A 24,924-nucleotide genomic window follows, 5' to 3' on the forward strand; every position below is an offset into this window, starting at 1 on the left:
CCTGCTAAGTATTCCAAACCCACTGCATTTTCTGCAAGCACCCACTGTGCTCCATTTGGGGCCTGTAACTTCAACACTGTTTGACATCTGGTTTTTTGTTTAGTTTAGTTTTGTTTTTGAGACAGAGTCTCTCTGTCTCCAGGCTACAGTGCAGTGGTTTGATCTCAGATCACTGCAGCATCCTCCTACTGCATTCAAGCAATTCTCCTCCTTCAGCCTCTCGAATAGCTGGGACTGAAGTTTCTTGCCACCACCACGAGGGATTTTTTGAAGTGTTTAGTACAGACAGGGTTTCACCATGTTGGCCAGGATGGCCTCAACCTCTTGCCCTCATGATCTGCCCGCCTCAGCCTCGCCACATGCTGGATTACATGCGTAAACCACTGCGCCCAGCCTGCCATCTGGTTATCTAACGTCACCAAGTGAATATTAGACCTGTGCCAGCGGGACACAGCATGATGTCATCCTCATGGTGTTTCTTTTTCTCTTATTGCAGAAGAAGCCCGCCGTTTGGTGTTACCGCCGTACGTATTCTTTTTCTTTTAAACAGTTACCGAGACGTAGTGCGTATGCAAATTCACTTATTTAAAGTAGGTGATTCCGTGTTTTTACTCTATTTATAGGGTTGTGCAACCATTGTTAGAGTCTAATTTTAGAAGTTCTTTTTCCCCCTCAGAAAACCCGCTTAGTAGTGACTCCTCTGTTCTCCCCAACCCCCCATGCCCCTGGTCCTAGGCAGCCCTAATCTACTTCCTGTTTCTGTAGTACACTGCCTTTCTGTATTAACCGGTTCTTCAAATGACGATTTCACGTTGATGAGGTTGCCCTGGCTAGGAAGCCAAGCTCTTTCATTTCTTTCTGCCCCTCTCCTTTTCCTTCCTTCAGCACCCAGGAGAATGGTCCAGCAGCAGCTGGCTCCGTGCTTGTCAAACGCCCCGCTCCATACCCTCCAGCCCGGTCCACATTTCCCAAAGCTCCTGGTGAGATTCCTGAGCAGCACCAATGCACTGACTGTCACTCTGTGTTCTCTTAGGTCCCGTTGAGGTCCCGCAGGACCTCATACTAGAAGACATTGAGGATGATGAGCTACCTCGTGACGAGGTAAGATGCATTTCTTTGTCTTGAAGAGAAATTTTTCTTTCTGGGGCCTCTGGAATATCAAGTGAATATCCTTTTTGACTGCCATTGTGAATCGGACCTCAGGTGTCGTGGAGTCCAGCGACCAGTCAGTGGAGTTTCTCACCAACTGAGGCCTGATTGACGATGTCAATCAAAAGATGGCATAGCTAACAATTTGGTTTGGGGCATATTTCTCAGTTGCAACGTTTTCTCCTTGAAATAGAATTTCGTATTTTTCAGCCAGCTCAGATACCGGCTAAGTATTCCAAAGCCACTGCATTTCCTGCAAGCGCCCCCTGTGCTCCATCTGGGGCCTGTGACTTCAACACTGTTGGACATCTGGCTTTTTGCTTAGTTTAGTTTTGTTTTTGAGACAGAGTCTCTCTGTCACCAGGCTAGGGTGCAGTGTTGTGATCTCAGATCACTGCAGCGTCCTCCTACTGCATTTAAGCAATTCTCCTGCCTCAGCCTCCAGAGTAGCTGGGACTGAATGTTCTCACCACCACCATGCTGGGTTTCTTGTAGTTTTTAGTAGAGATGGCATTTGGCCATGCTGGGTTTTTTGAACTTTTTAGTACAGACAGGGTTTCACCATGTTGGCCAGGATGGCCTCAACCTCTTGCCCTCATGATCTGCCCACCTCAGCCTCGCCACTTGCTGGATTACATGCGTGAACCCCCGCGCCCAGCCTGCCATCAGGTTATGTAATGTCACCAAGTGAATATCAGACCTGTGCCAGCGGGACCCAGCATGATGTCATCCTCATGGTGTTTCTTTTTCTCTTATTGCAGGAGAAGCCCGCCACTTGGTGTCACCGCCGTACGTATTCTTTTTCTTTTAAACAGTTACCGAGACGTAGTGCTTATGCAAACAAATTCACTTATTTAAAGTAGGTGATTCCGTGTTTTTACTCTATTTATAGGGTTGTGCAACCATTGTTAGAGTCAAATTTTAGAAGCTGTTTTTCCCCCTAAGAAAACCAGCTTAGTAGTGACTCCTCTGTTCTCCCCCACCCTTCACACCCCTGGCCCTAGGCAGCCCTAATCTACTTCCTGTTTCTGTAGTACACTGCCTTTCTGTATTAACCGGTTCTTCAAATGACGATTTCACGTTGATGAGGTTGCCCTGGCTAGGAAGCCAGGCTCTTTCATTTCTTTCTGCCCCTCTCCTTTTCCTTCCTTCAGCATCCAGGAGAATGGTCCAGCAGCAGCTGGGTCCGTGCTTTCAAACGCCCCGCTCCATACCCTCCAGCCCGGTCCACATTTCCCAAAGCTCCTGGTGAGATTCCTGAGCAGCACCAATGCACTGACTGTCACTCTGTGTTCTCTTAGGTCCCGTTGAGGTCCGGCAGGACCTCATACTAGAAGACATTGAGGATGATGAGCTACCCCGTGACGAGGTAAGATGCATTTCTTTGTCTCGAAGAGAAATTTTTCTTTCTGGGGCCTCTGGAATATCAAGTGAATATCCTTTTAGACTGCCATTGTGAATCGGACCTCAGGTGTCGTGGAGTCCAGCGACCAGTCAGTGGAGTTTCTCACCAACTGAGGCCTGATTGACGATGTCAATCAAAAGATGGCATAGCTAACAATTTGGTTTGGGGCATATTTCTCAGTTGCAACGTTTTCTCCTTGAAATAGAATTTCGTATTTTTCAGCCAGCATAGATACCGGCTAAGTATTCCAAAGCCACTTCATTTTCTGCAAGCGCCCACTATGCTCCATTTGGGGCCTGTGACTTCAACACTGTTGGACATCTGGCTTTTTGCTTAGTTTAGTTTTCTTTTAGAGACAGAGTCTCTCTGTCACCAGGCTACAGTGCAGTGTTGTGATCTCAGATGACTGCAGCATCCTCCTACTGCATTCAAGCAATTCTCCTGCCTCAGCCTCCCGAGTAGCTGGGACTGAAGGTTCTCGCCACCACCATGCCGGGTTTCTTGTAGTTTGTAGTAGAGATGGCGTTTGGGCATGCCTGGTTTTTTGAAGTTTTTAGTACAGACAGGGTTTCACCATGTTGGCCAGGATGGCCTCAACCTCTTGCCCACATGATCTGCTCGCCTCAGCCTCGCCACATGCTGGATTACATGCGTGAACCCCCACGCCCAGCCTCCCATCTGGTTATCTAACGTCACCAAGTGAATATTAGACCTGTGCCAGCGGGACACAGCATGATTTCATCCTCATGGTGTTTCTTTTTCTCTTATTGCAGGAGAAGCCCGCCGCTTGGTGTCACCGCCGTACGTATTCTTTTTCTTTTAAACAGTTACTGAGACATAGTGCATATGCAAACAAATTCACTTATTTAAAGTAGGTGATTCCGTATTTTTACTCTATTTATAGGGTTGTGCAACCATTGTTAGAGTCTAATTTTAGAAGCTGTTTTTCCCCCTCAGAAAACCCGCTTAGTAGTGACTCCTCTGTTCTCCCCAACCCCCCACGCCCCAGGTTCTAGGCAGCCCTAATCTACTTCCTGTTTCTGTAGTACACTGCCTTTCTGTATTAACCGGTTCTTCAAATGACGATTTCACGTTGATGAGGTTGCCCTGGCTAGGAAGCCAGGCTCTTTCATTTCTTTCTGCCCCTCTCCTTTTCCTTCCTTCAGCACCCAGGGGAATGGTCCAGTAGCAGCTGGGTCCGTGCTTGTCAAACGCCCCACTCCATACCATCCAGCCCGGTCCACATTTCCCAAAGCTCCTGGTGAGATTCCTGAGAAGCACTAATGCACTGACTGTCACTCTGTGTTCCCTTAGGTCCCGTTGAGATCCCGCAGGACCTCATACTAGAAGACATTGAGGATGATGAGCTACCCTGTGACGAGGTAAAATGCATTTCTTTGTCTCGAAGAGAAATTTTTCTTTCTGGGGCCTCTGGAATTTCAAGTGAATATCCTTTTTGACTGCCATTGTGAATCAGACCTCAGGTGTCGTGGAGTCCAGCGACCAGTGAGTGGAGTTTCTCACCAACGGAGGCCTGATTGACGATGTCAATCAAAAGATGGCATAGCTAACAATTTGGTTTGGGGCATATTTCTCAGTTGCAACATTTTCTCCTTCAGATACAATTTCGTAATTTTCAGCCAGCATAGATACCTGCCACGTATTCCAAAGCCACTGCATTTTCTGCAAGTGCCCCCTGTGCTCCATCTGGGGCCTGTGACTTCAACACTGTTGGACATCTGGCTTTTTGCTTAGTTTAGTTTTGTTTTTGAGACAGAGTCTCTCTGTCTCCAGGCTACAGTGCAGTGTTGTGATCTCAGATCACTGCAGCGTCCTCCTACTGCATTCAAGCAATTCTCCTGCCTCAACCTCCCAAGTAGCTCGGACTGAAGTTTCTTGCCACCACCACGCCGGGTTTTTTATAGTTTTTAGTACAGATGGCGTTTCACCATGTTGGCCAGGATGGCCTCTACCTCTTGCCCTTATGATCTGCCTGCCTCAGTGTCCCCACATGCTGGATTACATGCGTGAACCACCGCGCCCAGCCTGCCATCTGGTTTTCTAACCTCACCAAGTGAATACGAGACCTGTGCCAACAGTACTTAGCATGATGTAATCCTCATGGTGTTTCTTTTTTTCTTATTGCAGGAGAAGCCTGCGTCCCACTATCACCGCCGTACGTATTCTTTTTCTTTTAAATAGTTACCCAGACGTAGTGCATATGCAAACAAATTTACTTATTTAAAGTAGGTGATTCCGTGTTCTTACTCTATTTATAGGGTTGTGCAACCATTGTTAGAGTCTAATTGTAGAAGCTGTTTTTCCCTTTCAGAAAACCCGCTTAGTAGTGACTCCTCCTTTCTTCTCCACCCCCCACGCCCAAGGTTCTAGGCAGCCCTAATTTACTTCCTGTTTCCGTAGTACACTTTCTTGCTGTATTAACCGGTTCTTCAAATGACGATTTCACGTTGATGAGGTTGCCCTGGCTAGGACGCCAGGTTCTTTCATTTCTTTCTGCCCCTCTCCTTTTCCTTCCTTCAGCAACAAGGAGAATGGTCCAGCAGCACTGGGTCCGTGCTTGTCAAACACCCCGCTCCATACCCTCCAGCCCGGTCCACATTTCCCAAAGCTCCTGGTGAGATTCCTGAGCAGCACCAATGCACTGACTGTCACTCTGTGTTCTCTTAGGTCCCGTTGAGGTCCTGCAGGACCTCATACTAGAAGACATTGAGGATGATGAGCTACCCCGTGACGAGGTAAGATGCATTCTTCTGTCTCGAAGAGAAATTTTTCTTTCTGAGGCCTCTGGAAATTCAAGTGAATATCCTTTTTGACTGCCATTGTCAATCGGACCTCAGGTGTCGTGGAGTCCAGCGACCAGTGAGTGGAGTTTCTCACCAACTGAGGCCTGATTGACGATGTCAGTGAAAAGATGGCATAGCTAACAATTTGGTTTGGGGCATATTTCTCAGTTGCAACGTTTTCTCCTTGAGATACAATTTCGTATTTTTCAGCCAGCATAGATACCTGCCAAGTATTCCAAAGCCACTGCATTTTCTGCAAGTGCCCCCTGTGCTCCATCTGGTGCCTGTGACTTCAACACTGTTGGACATCTGGCTTTTTGCTTAGTTTAGTTTTGTTTTTGAGACAGAGTCTCTCTGTCTCCAGGCTACAGTGCAGTGTTGTGATCTCAGATCACTGCAGCGTCCTCCTACTGCATTCAAGCCATTCTCCTGCCTCAACCTCCCGAGTAGCTCGGACTGAAGTTTCTCGCCACCACCACGCCGGGTTTTTTGTAGTTTTTAGTACAGAAGGCGTTTCTCCATGTTGGCCAGGATGGCCTCTACCTCTTGCCCTCATGATCTGCCTGCCTCAGCGTCCCCACATGCTGGATTACATGCGTGAACCACCGCGCCCAGCCTGCCATCTGGTATTCTAACCTCACCAAGTGAATACGAGACCTGTGCCAACAGTACTTAGCATGATGTAATCCTCATGGTGTTTCTTTTTTTCTTATTGCAGGAGAAGCCTGCGTCCCACTATCACCGCCGTACGTATTCTTTTTCTTTTAAATAGTTACCCAGACCTAGTGCATATGCAAACAAATTCACTTATTTAAAATAGGTGATTTCGTGTTTTTACTCTATTTATAGGGTTGTGCAACCATTGTTAGAGTCTAATTGTAGAAGCTGTTTTTCCCTTTCAGAAAACCCGCTTAGTAGTGACTCCTCCTTTCTTCCCCACCCCCCACACCCCAGGTTCTAGGCAGCCCTAATTTACTTCCTGTTTCTGTAGTACACTTTCTTGCTGTATTAACCGGTTCTTCAAATGACGATTTCACGTTGATGAGGTTGCTCTGGCTAGGACGCCAGGCTCTTTCATTTCTTTCTGCCCCTCTCCTTTTCCTTCCTTCAGCAACAAGGAGAATGGTCCAGCAGCAGCTGGGTCCGTGCTTGTCAAACACCCCGCTCCATACCCTCCAGCCCGGTCCACATTTCCCAAAGCTCCTGGTGAGATTCCTGAGCAGCACCAATGCACTGACTGTCACTCTGTGTTCTCTTAGGTCCCGTTGAGGTCCCGCAGGACCTCATAATAGAAGACATTGAGGATGATGAGCTACCCCGTGACGAGGTAAGATGCATTTCTTTGTCTCGAAGAGAAATTTTTCTTTCTGGGGCCTCTGGAATATCAAGGGAATATCCTTTTTGACTGCCATTGTGAATCAGACCTCAGGTGTCGTGGAGTCCAGCGACCAGTGAGTGGAGTTTCTCACCAACGGAGGCCTGATTGACGATGTCAATCAAAAGATGGCATAACTTAGAATCTGGTTTTGTGCATCTTTCTCAGTAGTCACATTTTCTCCTTGGAAAGTAATTTTGTATTTTTCAGCCAGCATAGATACTTGCTGCCTATTCCAAACCCACTGCATTTTCTGCAAGCATCCCCTGTGCTCTATTTGGGGCCTGTGACTTCATCACTGTTTGACATCTGGTTCTTTGCTTAGTTTAGTTTTGTTTTTGAGACAGAGTCTCTCTGTCACCAGGCTACAGTGCAGTGTTGTGATCTCAGATCACTGCAGCGTCCTGCTACTGCATTCAAGCCATTCTCCTGCCTCAGCCTCCCGAGTAGCTGGGACTGAAGGTTCTTGCAACCACCTTGCCAGGTTTCTTGTAGTTTATAGTAGAGATGGCGTTTCACCATGCCGGGTTTTTTGAAGTTTTTAGTATAGACAGGGTTTCACCATGTTGGTCAGGATGGCCTCAACCTCTTGCCCTCATGATCTGCCTGCCTCAGCATCCCCACATGCTGGATTACATGCGTGAACCACCACGCCCAGCCTGCCATCTGGTTTTCTAACCTCACCAAGTGAATACGAGACCTGTGCCAATGGTACTTAGCATGATGTAATCCTCATGGTGTTTCTTTTTTTCTTATTGCAGGAGAAGCCTGCGTCCCACTATCACCGCCGTACGTATTCTTTTTCTTTTGAATAGTTACCCAGACATAGTGCATATGCAAACAAATTCACTCATTTAAAATAGGGGATTTCGTGTTTTTTCTCTAATTATAGGGTTGTGCAACCATTGTTAGAATCTAATTTTAGAAGCAGTTTTTCCCTTTCAGAAAACCTGCTTAGTAGTGACTCCTCTGTTCTCCCCAACCCCCCACACCCCAGGTTCTAGGCAGCCCTAATTTACTTCCTGTTTCTGTAGTACACTTCCTTGCTGTATTAACCGGTTCTTCAAATGACGATTTCACGTTGATGAGGTTGCCCTGGCTAGGAAGCCAGGCTCTTTCATTTCTTTCTGCCCCTCTCCTTTTCCTTCCTTCAGCAACAAGGAGAATGGTCTAGCAGCAGCTGGGTCCATTCTTGTCAAACGCCCCGCTCCATACCCTCCAGCCCGGTCCACATTTCCCAAAGCTCCTGGTGAGATTCCTGAGCAGCACCAATGCACTGACTGTCACTCTGTGTTCTCTTAGGTCCCGTTGAGGTCCGGCAGGACCTCATACTAGAAGACATTGAGGATGATGAGCTACCCCGTGATGAGGTAAGATGCATTTCTTTGTCTCGAAGAGAAATTTTTCTTTCTGGGGCCTCTGGAATATCAAGTGAATATCCTTTTTGACTGCCATTGTGAATCGGACCTCAGTTATTGTGGAGTCCAGCGACCAGTGAGTGGAGTTTCTCACCAACGGAGGCCTGATTGACGATGTCAATCAAAAGATGGCATAACTTAGAATCTGGTTTTGTGCATCTTTCTCAGTAGTCACATTTTCTTCTTGGAAAGTAATTTTGTATTTTTCAGCCAGCATAAATACTTGCTGCCTATTCCAAACCCACTGCATTTTCTGCAAGCATCCCCTGTGCTCTATTTGGGGCCTGTGACTTCATCACTGTTTGACATCTGGTTCTTTGCTTAGTTTAGTTTTGTTTTTGAGACAGAGTCTCTCTGTCACCAGGCTACAGTGCAGTGTTGTGATCTCAGATCACTGCAGCGTCCTCCTACTGCATTCAAGCCATTCTCCTGCCTCAGCCTCCCGAGTAGCTGGGACTGAAGTTTCTTGCAACCACCATGCCAGGTTTCTTGTAGTTTTTAGTAGAGATGGCGTTTCACCATGCCGGGTTTTTTGAAGTTTTTAGTATAGACAGGGTTTCACCATGTTGGTCAGGATGGCCTCAACGTCTTGCCCTCATGATCTGCCTGCCTCAGCGTCCCCACATGCTGGATTACATGCGTGAACCACCACGCCCAGCCTGCCATCTGGTTTTCTAACCTCACCAAGTGAATACGAGACCTGTGCCAACGGTACTTAGCATGATGTAATCCTCATGGTGTTTCTTTTTTTCTTATTGCAGGAGAAGCCTGCGTCCCACTATCACCGCCGTACGTATTCTTTTTCTTTTGAATAGTTACCCAGACATAGTGCATATGCAAACAAATTCACTCATTTAAAATAGGTGATTTCGTGTTTTTACTCTATTTATAGGGTTGTGCAACCATTGTTAGAGTCTAATTGTAGAAGCTGTTTTTCCCTTTCAGAAAACCCGCTTAGTAGTGACTCCTCCTTTCTCCCCCACCCCCCACGCCCCAGGTTCTAGGCAGCCCTAATCTACTTCCTGTTTCTGTAGTACACTGCCTTTCTGTATTAACCGGTTCTTCAAATGATGATTTCACGTTGATGAGGTTGCCCTGGCTAGGAAGCCAGGCTCTTTCATTTCTTTCTGCTCCTCTCCTTTTCCTTCCTTCAGCAAGAAGGAGAATGGTCCAGCAGCAGCTGGGTCCGTGCTTGTCAAACACCCCGCTCCATACCCTCCAGCCCGGTCCACATTTCCCAAAGCTCCTGGTGAGATTCCTGAGCAGCACCAATGCACTGACTGTCACTCTGTGTTCCCTTAGGTCCCGTTGAGGTCCCGCAGGACCTCATACTAGAAGACATTGAGGATGATGAGCTACCCCGTGACGAGGTAAGATGCATTTCTTTGTCTCGAAGAGAAATTTTTCTTTCTGGGGCCTCTGGAATATCAAGGGAATATCCTTTTTGACTGCCATTGTGAATCGGACCTCAGGTGTCGTGGAGTCCAGCGACCAGTGAGTGGAGTTTCTCACCAACTGAGGCCTGATTGACGATGTCAATGAAAAGATGGCATAGCTAACAATTTGGTTTGGTGCATATTTCTCAGTTGCAACGTTTTCTCCTTGAGATACAATTTCGTATTTTTCAGCCAGCATAGATACCTGCCAAGTATTCCAAAGCCACTGCATTTTCTGCAAGCGCCCCCTGTGCTCCATCTGGGACATGTGACTTCAACACTGTTGGACATGTGGCTTTTTGCTTTGTTTAGTTTTGTTTTTGAGACAGAGTCTCTCTGTCTCCAGGCTACAGTGCAGTGTTGTGATCTCAGATCACTGCAGCGTCCTCCTACTGCATTCAAGCAATTCTCCTGCCTCAGCCTCCCGAATAGCTGGGACTGAAGTTTCTTGCCACCAACAAGCCGGGTTTTTTGTAGTTTTTAGTACAGAAGGCGTTTCTCCATGTTGGCCAGGATGGCCTCTACCTCTTGCCCTCATGATCTGCCTGCCTCAGCGTCCCCACATGCTGGATTACATGCGTGAACCACTGCCCCCAGCCTGCCATCTGGTTTTCCAACCTCACCAAATGAATACGAGACTTGTGTCAACGGTACTTAGCATGATGTAATTCTCATGGTGTTTCTTTTTTTGTTATTGCAGGAGAAGCCTGCCTCCCACTATCACCGCCGTACGTATTCTTTTTCTTTTAAATAGTTACCCAGACCTAGTGCATATGCAAACAAATTCACTCATTTAAAATAGGGGATTTCGTGTTTTTTCTCTATTTATAGGGTTGTGCAACCATTGTTAGAATCTAATTTTAGGAGCTGTTTTTCCCTTTCAGAAAACCCGCTTAGTAGTGACTCCTCTGTTCTCCCCAACCCCCCACACCCCAGGTTCTAGGCAGCCCTAATTTACTTCCTGTTTCTGTAGTACACTTTCTTGCTGTATCAACCGGTTCTTCAAATGACGATTTCACGTTGATGAGGTTGCCCTGGCTAGGAAGCCAGGCTCTTTCATTTCTTTCTGCCCCTCTCCTTTTCCTTCCTTCAGCAACAAGGAGAATGGTCTAGCAGCAGCTGGGTCCGTTCTTGTCAAACGCCCCGCTCCATACCCTCCAGCCCGGTCCACATTTCCCAAAGCTCCTGGTGAGATTCCTGAGCAGCACCAATGCACTGACTGTCACTCTGTGTTCTCTTAGGTCCCATTGAGGTCCGGCAGGACCTCATACTAGAAGACATTGAGGATGATGAGCTACCCCATGACGATGTAAGATGCATTTCTTTGTCTCGAAGAGAAATTTTTCTTTCTGGGGTCTCTGGAATATCAAGTGAATATCCTTTTTGACTGCCATTGTGAATCGGACCTCAGTTATTGTGGAGTCCAGCGACCAGTGAGTGGAGTTTCTCACCAACGGAGGCCTGATTGACGATGTCAATCAAAAGATGGCATAACTTAGAATCTGGTTTTGTGCATCTTTCTCAGTAGTCACATTTTCTCCTTGGAAAGTAATTTTGTATTTTTCAGCCAGCATAGATACTTGCTGCCTATTCCAAACCCACTGCATTTTCTGCAAGCATCCCCTGTGCTCTATTTGGGGCCTGTGACTTCATCACTGTTTGACATCTGGTTCTTTGCTTAGTTTAGTTTTGTTTTTGAGACAGAGTCTCTCTGTCACCAGGCTACAGTGCAGTGTTGTGATCTCAGATCACTGCAGCGTCCTCCTACTGCATTCAAGCCATTCTCCTGCCTCAGCCTCCCGAGTAGCTGGGACTGAAGTTTCTTGCAACCACCATGCCAGGTTTCTTGTAGTTTTTAGTAGAGATGGCGTTTCACCATGCCGGGTTTTTTGAAGTTTTTAGTATAGACAGGGTTTCTCCATGTTGGTCAGGATGGCCTCAACGTCTTGCCCTCATGATCTGCCTGCCTCAGCGTCCCCACATGCTGGATTACATGCGTGAACCACCACGCCCAGCCTGCCATCTGGTTTTCTAACCTCACCAAGTGAATACGAGACCTGTGCCAACGGTACTTAGCATGATGTAATCCTCATGGTGTTTCTTTTTTTCTTATTGCAGGAGAAGCCTGCGTCCCACTATCACCGCCGTACGTATTCTTTTTCTTTTGAATAGTTACCCAGACATAGTGCATATGCAAACAAATTCACTCATTTAAAATAGGTGATTTCGTGTTTTTACTCTATTTATAGGGTTGTGCAACCATTGTTAGAGTCTAATTGTAGAAGCTGTTTTTCCCTTTCAGAAAACCCGCTTAGTAGTGACTCCTCCTTTCTCCCCCACCCCCCACACCCCAGGTTCTAGGCAGCCCTAATCTACTTCCTGTTTCTGTAGTACACTGCCTTTCTGTATTAACCGGTTCTTCAAATGACGATTTCACGTTGATGAGGTTGCCCTGGCTAGGAAGCCAGGCTCTTTCATTTCTTTCTGCTCCTCTCCTTTTCCTTCCTTCAGCAAGAAGGAGAATGGTCCAGCAGCAGCTGGGTCCGTGCTTGTCAAACACCCCGCTCCATACCCTCCAGCCCGGTCCACATTTCCCAAAGCTCCTGGTGAGATTCCTGAGCAGCACCAATGCACTGACTGTCACTCTGTGTTCTCTTAGGTCCCGTTGAGGTCCCGCAGGACCTCATACTAGAAGACATTGAGGATGATGAGCTACCCCGTGACGAGGTAAGATGCATTTCTTTGTCTCGAAGAGAAATTTTTCTTTCTGGGGCCTCTGGAATATCAAGGGAATATCCTTTTTGACTGCCATTGTGAATCGGACCTCAGGTGTCGTGGAGTCCAGCGACCAGTGAGTGGGGTTTCTCACCAACTGAGGCCTGATTGACGATGTCAATGAAAAGATGGCATAGCTAACAATTTGGTTTGGTGCATATTTCTCAGTTGCAACGTTTTCTCCTTGAGATACAATTTCGTATTTTTCAGCCAGCATAGATACCTGCCAAGTATTCCAAAGCCACTGCATTTTCTGCAAGCGCCCCCTGTGCTCCATCTGGGACATGTGACTTCAACACTGTTGGACATGTGGCTTTTTGCTTTGTTTAGTTTTGTTTTTGAGACAGAGTCTCTCTGTCTCCAGGCTACAGTGCAGTGTTGTGATCTCAGATCACTGCAGCGTCCTCCTACTGCATTCAAGCAATTCTCCTGCCTCAGCCTCCCGAATAGCTGGGACTGAAGTTTCTTGCCACCAACAAGCCGGGTTTTTTGTAGTTTTTAGTACAGAAGGCGTTTCTCCATGTTGGCCAGGATGGCCTCTACCTCTTGCCCTCATGATCTGCCTGCCTCAGCATCCCCACATGCTGGATTACATGCGTGAACCACTGCCCCCAGCCTGCCATCTGGTTTTCCAACCTCACCAAATGAATACGAGACTTGTGTCAACGGTACTTAGCATGATGTAATTCTCATGGTGTTTCTTTTTTTGTTATTGCAGGAGAAGCCTGCCTCCCACTATCACCGCCGTACGTATTCTTTTTCTTTTAAATAGTTACCCAGACCTAGTGCATATGCAAACAAATTCACTCATTTAAAATAGGGGATTTCGTGTTTTTTCTCTATTTATAGGGTTGTGCAACCATTGTTAGAATCTAATTTTAGGAGCTGTTTTTCCCTTTCAGAAAACCCGCTTAGTAGTGACTCCTCTGTTCTCCCCAACCCCCCACACCCCAGGTTCTAGGCAGCCCTAATTTACTTCCTGTTTCTGTAGTACACTTTCTTGCTGTATCAACCGGTTCTTCAAATGACGATTTCACGTTGATGAGGTTGCCCTGGCTAGGAAGCCAGGCTCTTTCATTTCTTTCTGCCCCTCTCCTTTTCCTTCCTTCAGCAACAAGGAGAATGGTCTAGCAGCAGCTGGGTCCGTTCTTGTCAAACGCCCCGCTCCATACCCTCCAGCCCGGTCCACATTTCCCAAAGCTCCTGGTGAGATTCCTGAGCAGCACCAATGCACTGACTGTCACTCTGTGTTCTCTTAGGTCCCATTGAGGTCCGGCAGGACCTCATACTAGAAGACATTGAGGATGATGAGCTACCCCATGACGATGTAAGATGCATTTCTTTGTCTCGAAGAGAAATTTTTCTTTCTGGGGTCTCTGGAATATCAAGTGAATATCCTTTTTGACTGCCATTGTGAATCGGACCTCAGTTATTGTGGAGTCCAGCGACCAGTGAGTGGAGTTTCTCACCAACGGAGGCCTGATTGACGATGTCAATCAAAAGATGGCATAACTTAGAATCTGGTTTTGTGCATCTTTCTCAGTAGTCACATTTTCTCCTTGGAAAGTAATTTTGTATTTTTCAGCCAGCATAGATACTTGCTGCCTATTCCAAACCCACTGCATTTTCTGCAAGCATCCCCTGTGCTCTATTTGGGGCCTGTGACTTCATCACTGTTTGACATCTGGTTCTTTGCTTAGTTTAGTTTTGTTTTTGAGACAGAGTCTCTCTGTCACCAGGCTACAGTGCAGTGTTGTGATCTCAGATCACTGCAGCGTCCTCCTACTGCATTCAAGCCATTCTCCTGCCTCAGCCTCCCGAGTAGCTGGGACTGAAGTTTCTTGCAACCACCATGCCAGGTTTCTTGTAGTTTTTAGTAGAGATGGCGTTTCACCATGCCGGGTTTTTTGAAGTTTTTAGTATAGACAGGGTTTCACCATGTTGGTCAGGATGGCCTCAATTTCTTGCCCTCATGATCTGCCTGCCTCAGCCTCCCCACATGCTGGATTACATGCATGAACCACTGCACCCAGCCTGCAATCTGGTTTTCTAACGTCACCAAGTGAATACCAGACCTTTGCCAGCAAGATCCAGCATGATGTAATCCTCATGGTGTTTCTTTTTCTCTTATTGCAGGAGAAGCCTGCATCCTTGTATCACCGCCATACGTATTTTTTTTATTTTAAACAGTTACTCAGACATAGTGCATATACAAACAAATTCACTTATTTAAAGTAGGTGATTTCGTGTTTATACTCTATTTTTAGGGTTGTGCAACCATTGTTAGAGTCTAATTTTAGAAGCTTTTTTTAATATCAGAAAACCCGCTTAGTAGTGACTCCTCTGTTCTCTTAAATTCCCCACGCCCCTGGTCCTAGGCAGCCCTAATCTACTTCCTGTTTCTCTAGTACACTCTATTTCTTTATTAACCGGTTCCTCAAGTATGACGATTTCAGGTTGATAAGGTTGCCCTGACTAGGAAGCCAGGTTCTTTCATTTCTTTCTGCCCCTCTTCTTCTCCTTCCTACAGCACCAAGGAGAATGGCCCAACAGCAGCTGGGTCCATGCTTGTCAAACACCCAGCTCCATACCCTCCAGCCCAGTCCACATTTCCCAAAGCTCCTTGTGAGATTCCTGAGCAGCACCAATGCACTGACTGTCACTCTGTGTTCTCTTAGGTCCCGTTGAGGTCCCACAGGACCTCATATTAGAAGTTATTGAGGATGATGAGCTACCCCGTGATGAGGTAAGGTGTATTTCTTTGTCTCAAAGAGAAATTTTTCTTTCTGGGTCCTCTGGAATATCAAGTGAATATCCTTTTTGACTGCCATTGTGAATCAGACCTCAGTTATCGTGGAGTCTAGTGACCAGTCAGTGGATGTTCTGACCAACTCCGGCCTGATTGACGATGTCTGTCAAAAATGGCATAACTTACAATCTTGTCGTGGGCATCTTTCTTAGGGGGAACTTATTCTTCTTGAAAAATTATTTGGTATTTTCCAGCTGAGATGGCCACTTGCTAAATTTCCAAATCACCCCACTGTTTCTTTCAGAAGTATCTTCTATGCTTCATTTGGGGACCAGTGATATGCTTCATTTGGGGACCAGGTTTCTAATGTCACCATGTGAAAAGTCCTGCAGCAACAGCACCCAGCATGACATGATGCCTACGATTGTTTGTGTGGTTTTCCCTTGTACCAGGACATTTAGACAGCCCCAAATTACCTCAGTAAGTATTATTTATTTTTTAAATGGCTTTATTGTCACTCAGTCGACATGCAAAACTATTCACTTATTTAAATTGTGTTATTTAGGGTTTTTAGTATATTTACCGGCTTGTGCAGCCATTGTCACATCCAAGTTTCGAACCTTTTCATTTTCCCTCAGAGAAACCCTATAGTCATTAGTAGTCACTTTTTTTTTCTTCAAGGCCCACACCCCTGGTCCAAAGCAGCTGCTAAGCTACATTATGTTTCACTAGATTTACCTTTTCTGGCAATTTCTTTTATAATTTAAATTTGATTTTAATTTTTGGGATACATGTGCAGGACATGCAGCTTTGTAACATAGATAGAAGTGTGGCATGGTTTGCTGAAGCTGTCAACCCATCATGTAGTTATTAAGCCCTGCATACATTAGCTCTATATTTTGAGGCTCTCCCGTTTACTTCCCCCACAATGTGTGTTGTTCCCTTCTCTAACATTGTGCATATTCTAATATCACTTTCTTCGTAATGACAAATCTAGGTGATAAGTCAGGGGGGATTTTCTTGCTTGCTTTTGTCTGGAGAACCTTTCTAGCTTCAGGTTTCTGATAGGTGTGAGGATCTGGGGCATGCTGTGAGAAACAGATGTCTCCATGAAGAACTCAGCTCTAGACAGTAGAATCTCCATCATGCCCTATTGATGCTACTGTTAAAATAGATTTTTGTTTTCTTCTGAAAACCTTCACACCGAGAGCCAAGGTAGCTGCTTTAAGTCATGATCAATGTCAAGTAGACCACATGATGGTTTGAGGGTTTTTTTGGAGCCTTTATTCTGAGGAGATGCCTTGCTTTTCAGTAAAATTTGATTGTCTTGTATGTGTCAGTATTTTTCCAATGGAACAAAGGAATGAAACTGTTTTGTTTTGCAATGTCACTTATTCACCCCAGAAGTGATGTTCTCGTGACCAGATTGTTCTTGACATCTTTAATCTCTAGACGAAGCTTCCCATTGGTGCTTCGGGGGCGCTGTTGTGTAAGTCAAGGAAAATATTAGTATTACCAACATTGAGGTTCTCTGAATTCATTGACACCCGCTTAGTGGGCTTCATGGGAGAGAGCAAGGGAGAGCCTCATGCTAGACCTGAAGGGGAACATGATTTAGAGGATCATAGGGGAAACAGGACATTAGGGACATTGTTAAAAGAGAATGTCAAGGTTGCAATGTTAGGGGAATTAGTTCAGTGTCATCACCAGGGCCCAGGCAGGATATGAGACCCCTTCTGGGGAGGAGTGAGTAGGACTTGGCCTTCCTCTCTGTCGAAAGCTTTGTGTGAACATCACCCTAAATACCTTGAGAAAGGAGCTTCCTTCCTGACCCACGTCTTCTCCATCTTTTTGTGCAATGATGGCAATGATACCAGCAGAGTGTCATTGCGGAGAGGGGCAGAACAGGAATCAGGTCCCCATTTTTCTTACACAGAGCAGACAGGACACGAGTCAGTAGGAATGGACCTCAGGGTCAGACCAGACACAGAGAGGTCCCAGGCCTGAGAAGTTTTTATTTTTCACCTCTTCTGGAAATCTCCTGAGGAATGATTCTTCAGTAGACCCTGTTGGCCAAGGGTCTTCTGGCCAAGAAATGCTTTTCAACTGGACCGAGTCTTCCAGCTTTTGGCCTGGGCAGCTGCAGCACTCCAAAGTAGCAGGGTAGGTGGGGAGGGACATGAGTTCCAGTGCAGGGTGATCTCAGCAAAGGGCTGGGGACTGACCCCGGCCTCCAGGTCATCCTTGCAACTCTTCTGTGCAATCCATAACATCTCAGTTTCCACTTATTTTGGAGATGGTTTAAAATCTTCTGCCTCAAAGTCTGAGTCTTCCCACAGGTGAATAGAGGAACCCTGGCTATGGGTATTTACTCACAGGGCAGTGACTGTGTCTTCATTTGTCCTTACCCCAGAGCTCAGTCCTGGGATGGACACTTTAGGCTCCATGGATGTTTCAATGAACACACCCCTGGGATGAGCTCTAGGTCACCCCTGGGCTGGGATCCAGTGCAGGTGTGGAAAGGTTTTCTTCTCAGACTGTCCAGCCTGTTGAGCCACACACTCATCCTGGAGCCTGCCCAGCTTCTGAGTCAGGGTCTCTGGAGATGAGGGTGAGCTCCTGAGGACAGTGAGATGCCCCCACCCCCCTGCTCCTGCTGCTCTGATCTAGTCTGGACAGGGTGTGCAGGGCCATGCTCTTCCACTGGGTGCAAGCATATCCCTGTTGGAATCCCTCTGGACCTGGATGTTGTCCTCACTGTCATATCCTCAGCCCCATACAGTGATGGGCCCTTGTGCATATGCCCAGGAAGTAACTGTAAATGTGTGGTAGGATCTGAGCAGCAAACGATTCTGCAAAAAACACCAGGAGAGGGGAGTCGGGTCTTCCTCATGTCTGGATCTCTGGAGCTGTCCCATTTAGTGTGCTTCTCAGTCATATATATACCTCTTTATACTTAAATAAACAAATATATACAATGAAATATTCAAAATCTCATCACATCAGCCACCATGCGATGGCCCAGCAGCTGTACATCAGAGAGCATTTCCTTCCCCTCAGAATGCTGTTTTGCATGTCTGCTGTGAGCCTGGCCCAGGGTCTAATTGTAAGTTGGGATCTCAGTGTTATGGGATTGGAGGTGAGACCGATAATGGGCCAGTGGAAGGAAAAATGGGAAGGTGTTTCCTTCAGCTTCTCTTTCTTACTTGAAGGCTGGAAAGTGTAAGCAATGTTTTGTTGAAGACCTCTGGCTCCACAGAGCCTATAGAGAGTCTGAGAACACGGAGGAAAGCTCAGGGTGATCTCATGTAATCCAGTGTGGCCTCACCTGGAATAGGAGAGTGGGTGAGTCACTCTCTCAAATAACTTCTTGCTGAGATTTGTGTCTCTAAATATTGGCCAGTTGGCACCATCCATGAGGGAAGCTGCAATAGGACAATTTCTGCAGGTAGAAAATGATACCCTAGGCCGGGTGCAGTGGCTCAGGCCATTAATCCCAGCACTCTGGGAGGCTGAGGTGGGCGGATCACGAGGTCAAGAGATCAAGACCATCCTGGGCAACATGGTGAAACTCCGTCTCTACTAAAACTACAAAAATTAGCTGGGCATGATGGTGTGTGCCTGTAGTCCCACCTACTCAGGAGGCTGAGGCAGGAGAATTGCTTGAAACCAGGAGGCAGATGTTGCAGTCAGCCAAGATCCCACAACTGCACTCCAGCCTGGTACCTGGTGAGCAAGACTCTGTCTCAAACAAACAAAAACAAAAATGATACCCTAGGAGTATTTCTGGGAGCAGTTGGGTTACACCCATTGCTTTGGAACCTAGGGAAGGGGCTATGAAGCCAGAACCCCCCCAAAAAAATAGCTGTAGAGGTCTGACTTATTTCTGTTGTATTTCAATAAGATAGAGATGAGAGGATGTGTGTCCATGGGCTTTGTGGGCTGCTTTTGTAACCATCGTTTTTTGCTCTGGTATTTAATGATTACTTTTCCCAGGAGACCAGTTTTTCCTGCCTATGTCACAGCAAACATCTAAGCCTTGCTTTTTGATTGGTTAATATCTTTTGGGAATTGGGAATGCAAGAGTATTATTAGGTCTTGGCATTGTCTAAGATGAAAGATATCTGGTGAGACTCCCTCACAGTACTATCTGAACATAATTGTTTCTCTGAGATGGTCTCAAAATCTTCAGTCCCACACTCCATATGCCACACCCAGCAAAGCTCCTTGAGTTACTCACAGTCTCCAGCCACCAGGGTACTGACTTTTACTCTGTCTCTCTCCAGTTCCTTCTGAGGATTGCAGGAGCATCACTTCTCAGGATGATGGTGAGGTAAGAACCCCTTTTTCTGTCCTCTAAAGAACGCCCTGTCAGGTGGGGATTGGGGAGGGAGAGCATCAGGATAAATAGCTAATGGATGCGGAGCTTAAACCTGGGTGATGGGTTGATAGATGCAGCAAAGCACCATAGCACATGTTTACCTGTGTAATAAACCTGCACAGTCCTGCACATGCATCCTGGAACCTAAACTTCAAAAGAAAACAAAATGAAAAAAGAATTGTTTCTTTTCTGATTTCTTTCCTTCTGTTAATTGTGATAATCTGAGAAGGCACATTATGTCTGACATGTCCAACTCTCTTTTTGGGGTTGGAATTCAATGGGAGTGTCTTCCCATCGGATACATGATATTTTAGAATGTTTTTAGATGACAGCATTCATTATCAACTGTAACGCAGAGGAATTTTCCTCAACACCAGTTTTCCTCTTTCATTTAGGCATTGTGTATTTGCCAATGTAAATCAACTTCTAGATAAATTCTGTGGGAAAAGGTCTTGTCTTTTCCACAGGTGTCCTCTATTCTAGCATGTTGGATTGTTGGCCTTTGTAAGACTCAACCATTGTCTTACAACTAGTTTCCTGAAGTCATCAAGAGACTGAAAGATCTGTGGGGGTGGGGGCGGGGGTGCAGAAGAATTCATCTGATTCTCATAGCATCTTGTTTTGTCTAATTACAGAGTTCATCACTCACTGTTTGCGGTATGTACCCTGAAGTAGCTCACTTGCTGTGGAACAAACTTGCTGGTTTTAATATATAGAAACCTGATGCTGGGTTCTGGTTAAAGAATATTGGGGGTCTAGTGAGAGCAAATAATTTTGCAAATGTATAACTATGATCAGAGGGACTGTATGAATGCATATGAACCCAGAGGACCAGCCAGGGAACGTTATGTGAGCCGATGTGGCTTCAGCTGGAGTAGAAGTGAGTGCACCTCTCTCTGACTTACTCTGCTGTTGGTGGTTCTAAAGAGTGGATTCTGGAAAATCTCAACAGCGAAGAAGACACCTTTCCAGGTAGGCAACAAGATTACAGGTGGAATCTAATACAGCAGGTTCCCAGGAGCCTTCAGCTTCTGCCTACTGTTTGGGAGGGTGAGCGAGCATGTAGAAAGAGAAGAAAAAGAAAACGTGGATGAAGTTTGTTCTTGTCAGAGTTTAATGTCATAGTGGTGAGAAGTGTGAGTACCCTGTCAGTGATCACCTCTTTTTTTTCTTCTTTTTTTGTGTGTCCCCTGTTCTTGCTTTATTATTTGAAGAAGGTCTTTCTGAGGATACCTCTTTTCTGCCTCTGCCACTGCAAAATGTTAAAGCCTTTGGTTTGGGACACAGTTCTGTCATGGCAGTTACTTAATCCTGGAGACAACAAGTCTTCCACAGTGTGCCCAGATGCTTGGGACGAACTGATCCTCACCTTCTGAACTGTTAGGTTTCATGGCAGCACATTCATTTGTCTGTCCTTGCTGTTTACTCCTGATATCCAGGGCTCTCTCTGGGCATGGGGGACACGATGAAGATTTTCTCTGGGGTCACTGCAAAGGTCCAGTGTCTTGTAAATGGAGGAAGAAGTACACCCTTGAGCACGCTGCTCAATTTTATTATTTAAATGAGAATATGGAGTTTTACCATCATTTGTTAAAGAGGTCTTCCTTTTCCCATTGTGCATTCTCGGCACCTTTGTTGAAGATCAGTTGGCTGTGTATGCATGCATTGAATTTTGGGATCTGTATTCCATATCTCCAATACTTATGGGTGCCCCCATGCTAGGACCCTGCTGTCTGAATTTCTGTATCTTTTCCTCATAGATTTCAATCTCATGAATGCGTATCTTCCAACGTTATTCTTTTTCAACATTATTATGATTGTTTGAGACATATAAGAATTCAAAAAAAATGTTGGGTTATCTTTTCTATGTCTGCACATAGAAAAGTGCATGTTTGATAGTAGTTCTTGTGCGTCTTTGGATCATTTTGTAGTATTGTGTATTAGTCAGCTTTTGCCTTCCTGTCTGTGAATACGAATGCCTTTTCATTTATTTGTACCTTCTCTACTTCCTTTCAGTCACATTCTGTTCTTACCAGGCTATGAGTATTTAATCTTATTGGTTAGATTCTAAGTATCTAATGATTTCAGAGGTTATTATCCATGGAATTACATTTGTAATCTTGCTATTGGATCATTGATATTGAGTGCATATTAACACAACTGCCATTTGAGTGTTAACCTTGTACTCTGCAATTTTGATGAATTTATTAGCATGAATAGCATTCTTGTAGACTATCTCCGATTTTCCATATGCAGAATGTGAAAGAAGTTCTCAGCTTCATACCTCTATTCTCATGTATATTGTTACTGTGAAGGTCTATTCATATTCACCTACTGAATGGTGTCCTTCCAATTGGTGTAGTAAGGTTGTTCAGGAAATACTTCACCTACTTATTCCATCATTTATAGTTTTAATTTTTTGTTCATGCTATTGTATGTTTATTATTTTTCCAAAGAGTAAAATGCAGTATTTCTGATGAGATTCTGCATACCTGACTTCCCTCTTCGTGTTGACTGAAAGCATATAGGGGCGTCTCTTGTGCTTCTGTCTTTCCACCATCAATTATCTTTTAAACTCTAGACTTCAGAATCTGAAGTGAATCCAGAATGTGGAAATGTGAAGGAAAACGCACAAGAAAGAAACCTAATATTGCTATTTTCATGGCTTACCTCCTTTCATCAGCCTAAATGTATATTTAGTTCACAGTATTTGAGAGTGTGTTACTTCTACTCATATCACACGTTTTCCCAAATACATACTGATAATATCTGTGTCTAGGCCAGTTTACCTACCAAAACACAGTTTTAAACTTACTTTTGTGGATTATTCAAAATTCCCTATGTACAGAGATATGAATAATATGCTTTCACCCAACCTGTTACCCTCCTCAGAAGGAAGGAAGGCACAAATCAGGTCCCTTGTGACACTATCCAGAGCACTTTGCCAAGGCCAAGCCACAGTCATCTCTGTAACTTGGCAACAGCCTCAGTTTGAGCCACTTTACATTTAAGAGAAAGAAATCATACAGGATATGATATCACATACTTGGAACCTTCCAATATGGTAGATAATTCTCCTCCCCAAGTAAACTGGTGTTCATTCCATTTGACGAGGTCTCTGTTGATTTTTCATCAGGTCACTGACTCATTCTGTAGACAGCATGCACTTAAATTTTCTTTTATTCAGATGTAGCTACTGTGTGGAATCGGATGTCACCAAAAGCATTTTTGATACTCATATCTCATTCTTTTGTCTCAAGGTTAGAGTTAAGTTAAAATGACTATTTTTGGACAGAGCAGTTGTGCATTATGGCATCACCCCTGACTTGGGACCTTATCTCTTGGGTATGCATGCAGGTCTGGAATGTGTTAAGCTTTGAGATATCAAGCAAGTCAGTTCTTTTTTAATTGACCATTCTGAAGATCTACAATACACAGTTTATTTTAATAAACCCATTCACTCCTCACTACAGAGCTCACCTAAACAGTGATTGTTTACTATCCACACACTCCTTGGATGGAGAAACCGAAGGGCTAATGAATGTGCCCATGCTTTTAAGCCCCTAAAGGAAGGAGGCAAGATATGAACCTAGGGTTATAGCTCTAAAGCTGAATTGATAATGAATTGTCAAACTACAGTTATTACCCTGAGGAGGATGGCTCTCAACCCTACCATCATGGGTAGCTGTAAGTTGGTTCCCTCACACATGAGTCTACAGAGATCCCAAACACTGCCTATGATTCCAAGATGGCTGCAGCAGTCACGTGGCTTAGGGCAGACAACAGTGATTGTAACTGCAGGATATGGCATGGCCATTGGTGTGAATACTACAGAGCTGCCTTAGATACCCCTGACAACAGGGTCAAGTGCAAGTTCTGAATATTAGAAAGTGGTACTTAGAAATATTGAGAAACTCCTTTCAGTGCTGGGGACATTCCTCAGCAGTTGGCCCCAAACAAATAAGATGAATGGGATATTTTTGAGATAGCTGAAAACTTTTATCACCACAAGACCTAGAAATGATCAAATTCTGCAAACTACATTCATTAGACACAATGACAAGACAGAAAAGAAGCATAGGTATCCTCCATAGGCAATTACTGCACCTCCATGACAAAGGAAAGGTGGACTGAAGAAGGAACTATTCGTGTGATTAACACCAGTTGTTTTATAGAATATAATTTCAATGTTTCCAATTCTTCCATCATTGACTATAACAAAAGTTCAGTACGTAACTAAAATAGACTGTTTTGCCTAGAATTGAATCCATCTGTCTGATCAACTTAGCTTTTATTCAAGGATTGAAAATTCTAAAAAACAGAACTGCAGCGACAGCTATTTCCCTTCATGTGAATCCATAAATGGAAAAATGTTCCTGGGACATAAATCACATAAACATTTATTGTTACTTCTGTTTGACATAATAAATCCCTAGTGTCCTCTTCTAAAAAATAAACCTCACTATGATTATACATTGCAAACCAAAAGATTATCTAAAACCAGTCTCAATCAACTTAGAAGTTTAATTTGCCAAGGTTAAGGACATGCTAGTGACACAGCCCCAGGAGGTCTTGAGTACACATATCCAAGGTGATCGGGCTAGAGTTTGGTTTTTACATGTTTTAGGGAGACATAAGACATCAATTAATGCATGCAAGATGTCAATTTCTTCCGTTGAGAAAGACGGGACAACAGAAAGTGGGAGAAGGTTGGGGCTCCAGGTCATAAGGAAGATTTCAAGATTTTTTGATTGTCAATTGGTTGAGTTTAAAAACCTGGAATCAATAGAAGAAAGTGGGTTCAGATAAGGGGCTGGGTAGACCCAGGTTTTTATTATGCATCTTTAAAACTGATGCTAAATGTAGCACCAGCATGATTGGGTCCTAGAGTACTGATGTAGTCTTGAATATGCTGTTTGTTTAAAAGAGCTTCAAAATGTGTGAGAGACAGAAAGGCACTCTTCCATTGAACCTTAGTGTGCATTTGAGTTTCCCTTTTCTGTTGACTCTTCTGTGTTGCTGCATCATGCCTCTAGTACGAGGCGGAGACTTCCATGTCTCATCTCTTTCCCGCTGCCCTCCCTCGCCAGCCCTCTTCCACCCAGGGGGACAGCCCAGCAGCAACTCAGTCCATGCTTGATAATCACCCACCTCCATACCCCACATTCAGCAAAGCTCCCTGAGTAACTCACAGCCACCAACCACCAGGGTACTGAGCTTTCCTCTGTGTACTTCCAGTGTCTTCAGATGACCAGGCCAGCATGGTTGGACTCAGACCCTGGACAGAGGAAGAAGATCTGGAGGAGGAAAACCTCTATGTAAGACTCCTTTTCTTTGTCTTCTAAAGAAATTTTGCTTTTGTGATTTCTTCTCAATCTGGATATGAAAATCTGAAAATGTACATTATGTACAGCATATGCAATTCTCTTTGT

General features: G+C 45.0%; 1 protein-coding gene across 50 annotated transcripts in view; it reads left to right on the forward strand.

Moving 5' to 3' along the window:
- LOC144576499 (uncharacterized) overlaps positions 1 to 24,924 on the forward strand; it is an 86,294-nt gene that overhangs the window by 41,809 nt on the left and 19,561 nt on the right. For 30 of the 50 annotated variants that reach the window (XM_078355354.1, XM_078355358.1, XM_078355366.1 and 27 more), the window contains 25 exons: positions 497 to 524; positions 1,034 to 1,101; positions 1,911 to 1,938; positions 2,451 to 2,518; positions 3,328 to 3,355; positions 3,869 to 3,936; positions 4,703 to 4,730; positions 5,243 to 5,310; positions 6,077 to 6,104; positions 6,618 to 6,685; positions 7,495 to 7,522; positions 8,036 to 8,103; positions 8,913 to 8,940; positions 9,454 to 9,521; positions 10,288 to 10,315; positions 10,829 to 10,896; positions 11,706 to 11,733; positions 12,247 to 12,314; positions 13,081 to 13,108; positions 13,622 to 13,689; positions 15,041 to 15,108; positions 15,416 to 15,591; positions 19,398 to 19,444; positions 20,128 to 20,149; positions 24,731 to 24,810. In XM_078355354.1, coding sequence (XP_078211480.1) covers positions 497 to 524; positions 1,034 to 1,101; positions 1,911 to 1,938; positions 2,451 to 2,518; positions 3,328 to 3,355; positions 3,869 to 3,936; positions 4,703 to 4,730; positions 5,243 to 5,310; positions 6,077 to 6,104; positions 6,618 to 6,685; positions 7,495 to 7,522; positions 8,036 to 8,103; positions 8,913 to 8,940; positions 9,454 to 9,521; positions 10,288 to 10,315; positions 10,829 to 10,896; positions 11,706 to 11,733; positions 12,247 to 12,314; positions 13,081 to 13,108; positions 13,622 to 13,689; positions 15,041 to 15,073 — 993 coding nt within the window. In that variant the 3' untranslated portion in view covers positions 15,074 to 15,108; positions 15,416 to 15,591; positions 19,398 to 19,444; positions 20,128 to 20,149; positions 24,731 to 24,810. Of the gene's footprint in view, positions 1 to 496; positions 525 to 1,033; positions 1,102 to 1,910; positions 1,939 to 2,450; positions 2,519 to 3,327; positions 3,356 to 3,868; positions 3,937 to 4,702; positions 4,731 to 5,242; positions 5,311 to 6,076; positions 6,105 to 6,617; positions 6,686 to 7,494; positions 7,523 to 8,035; positions 8,104 to 8,912; positions 8,941 to 9,453; positions 9,522 to 10,287; positions 10,316 to 10,828; positions 10,897 to 11,705; positions 11,734 to 12,246; positions 12,315 to 13,080; positions 13,109 to 13,621; positions 13,690 to 15,040; positions 15,109 to 15,415; positions 15,592 to 19,397; positions 19,445 to 20,127; positions 20,465 to 24,730; positions 24,811 to 24,924 lie in introns of all 50 variants that reach the window. The other 20 variants (XM_078355395.1, XM_078355403.1, XM_078355404.1 and 17 more) reach the window with 4 other exon arrangements.

The sequence above is a fragment of the Callithrix jacchus genome, chromosome 18 (genome assembly GCF_049354715.1).
Source record: "Callithrix jacchus isolate 240 chromosome 18, calJac240_pri, whole genome shotgun sequence".
In the NCBI taxonomy this organism is placed as follows: domain Eukaryota; kingdom Metazoa; phylum Chordata; class Mammalia; order Primates; family Cebidae; genus Callithrix; species Callithrix jacchus.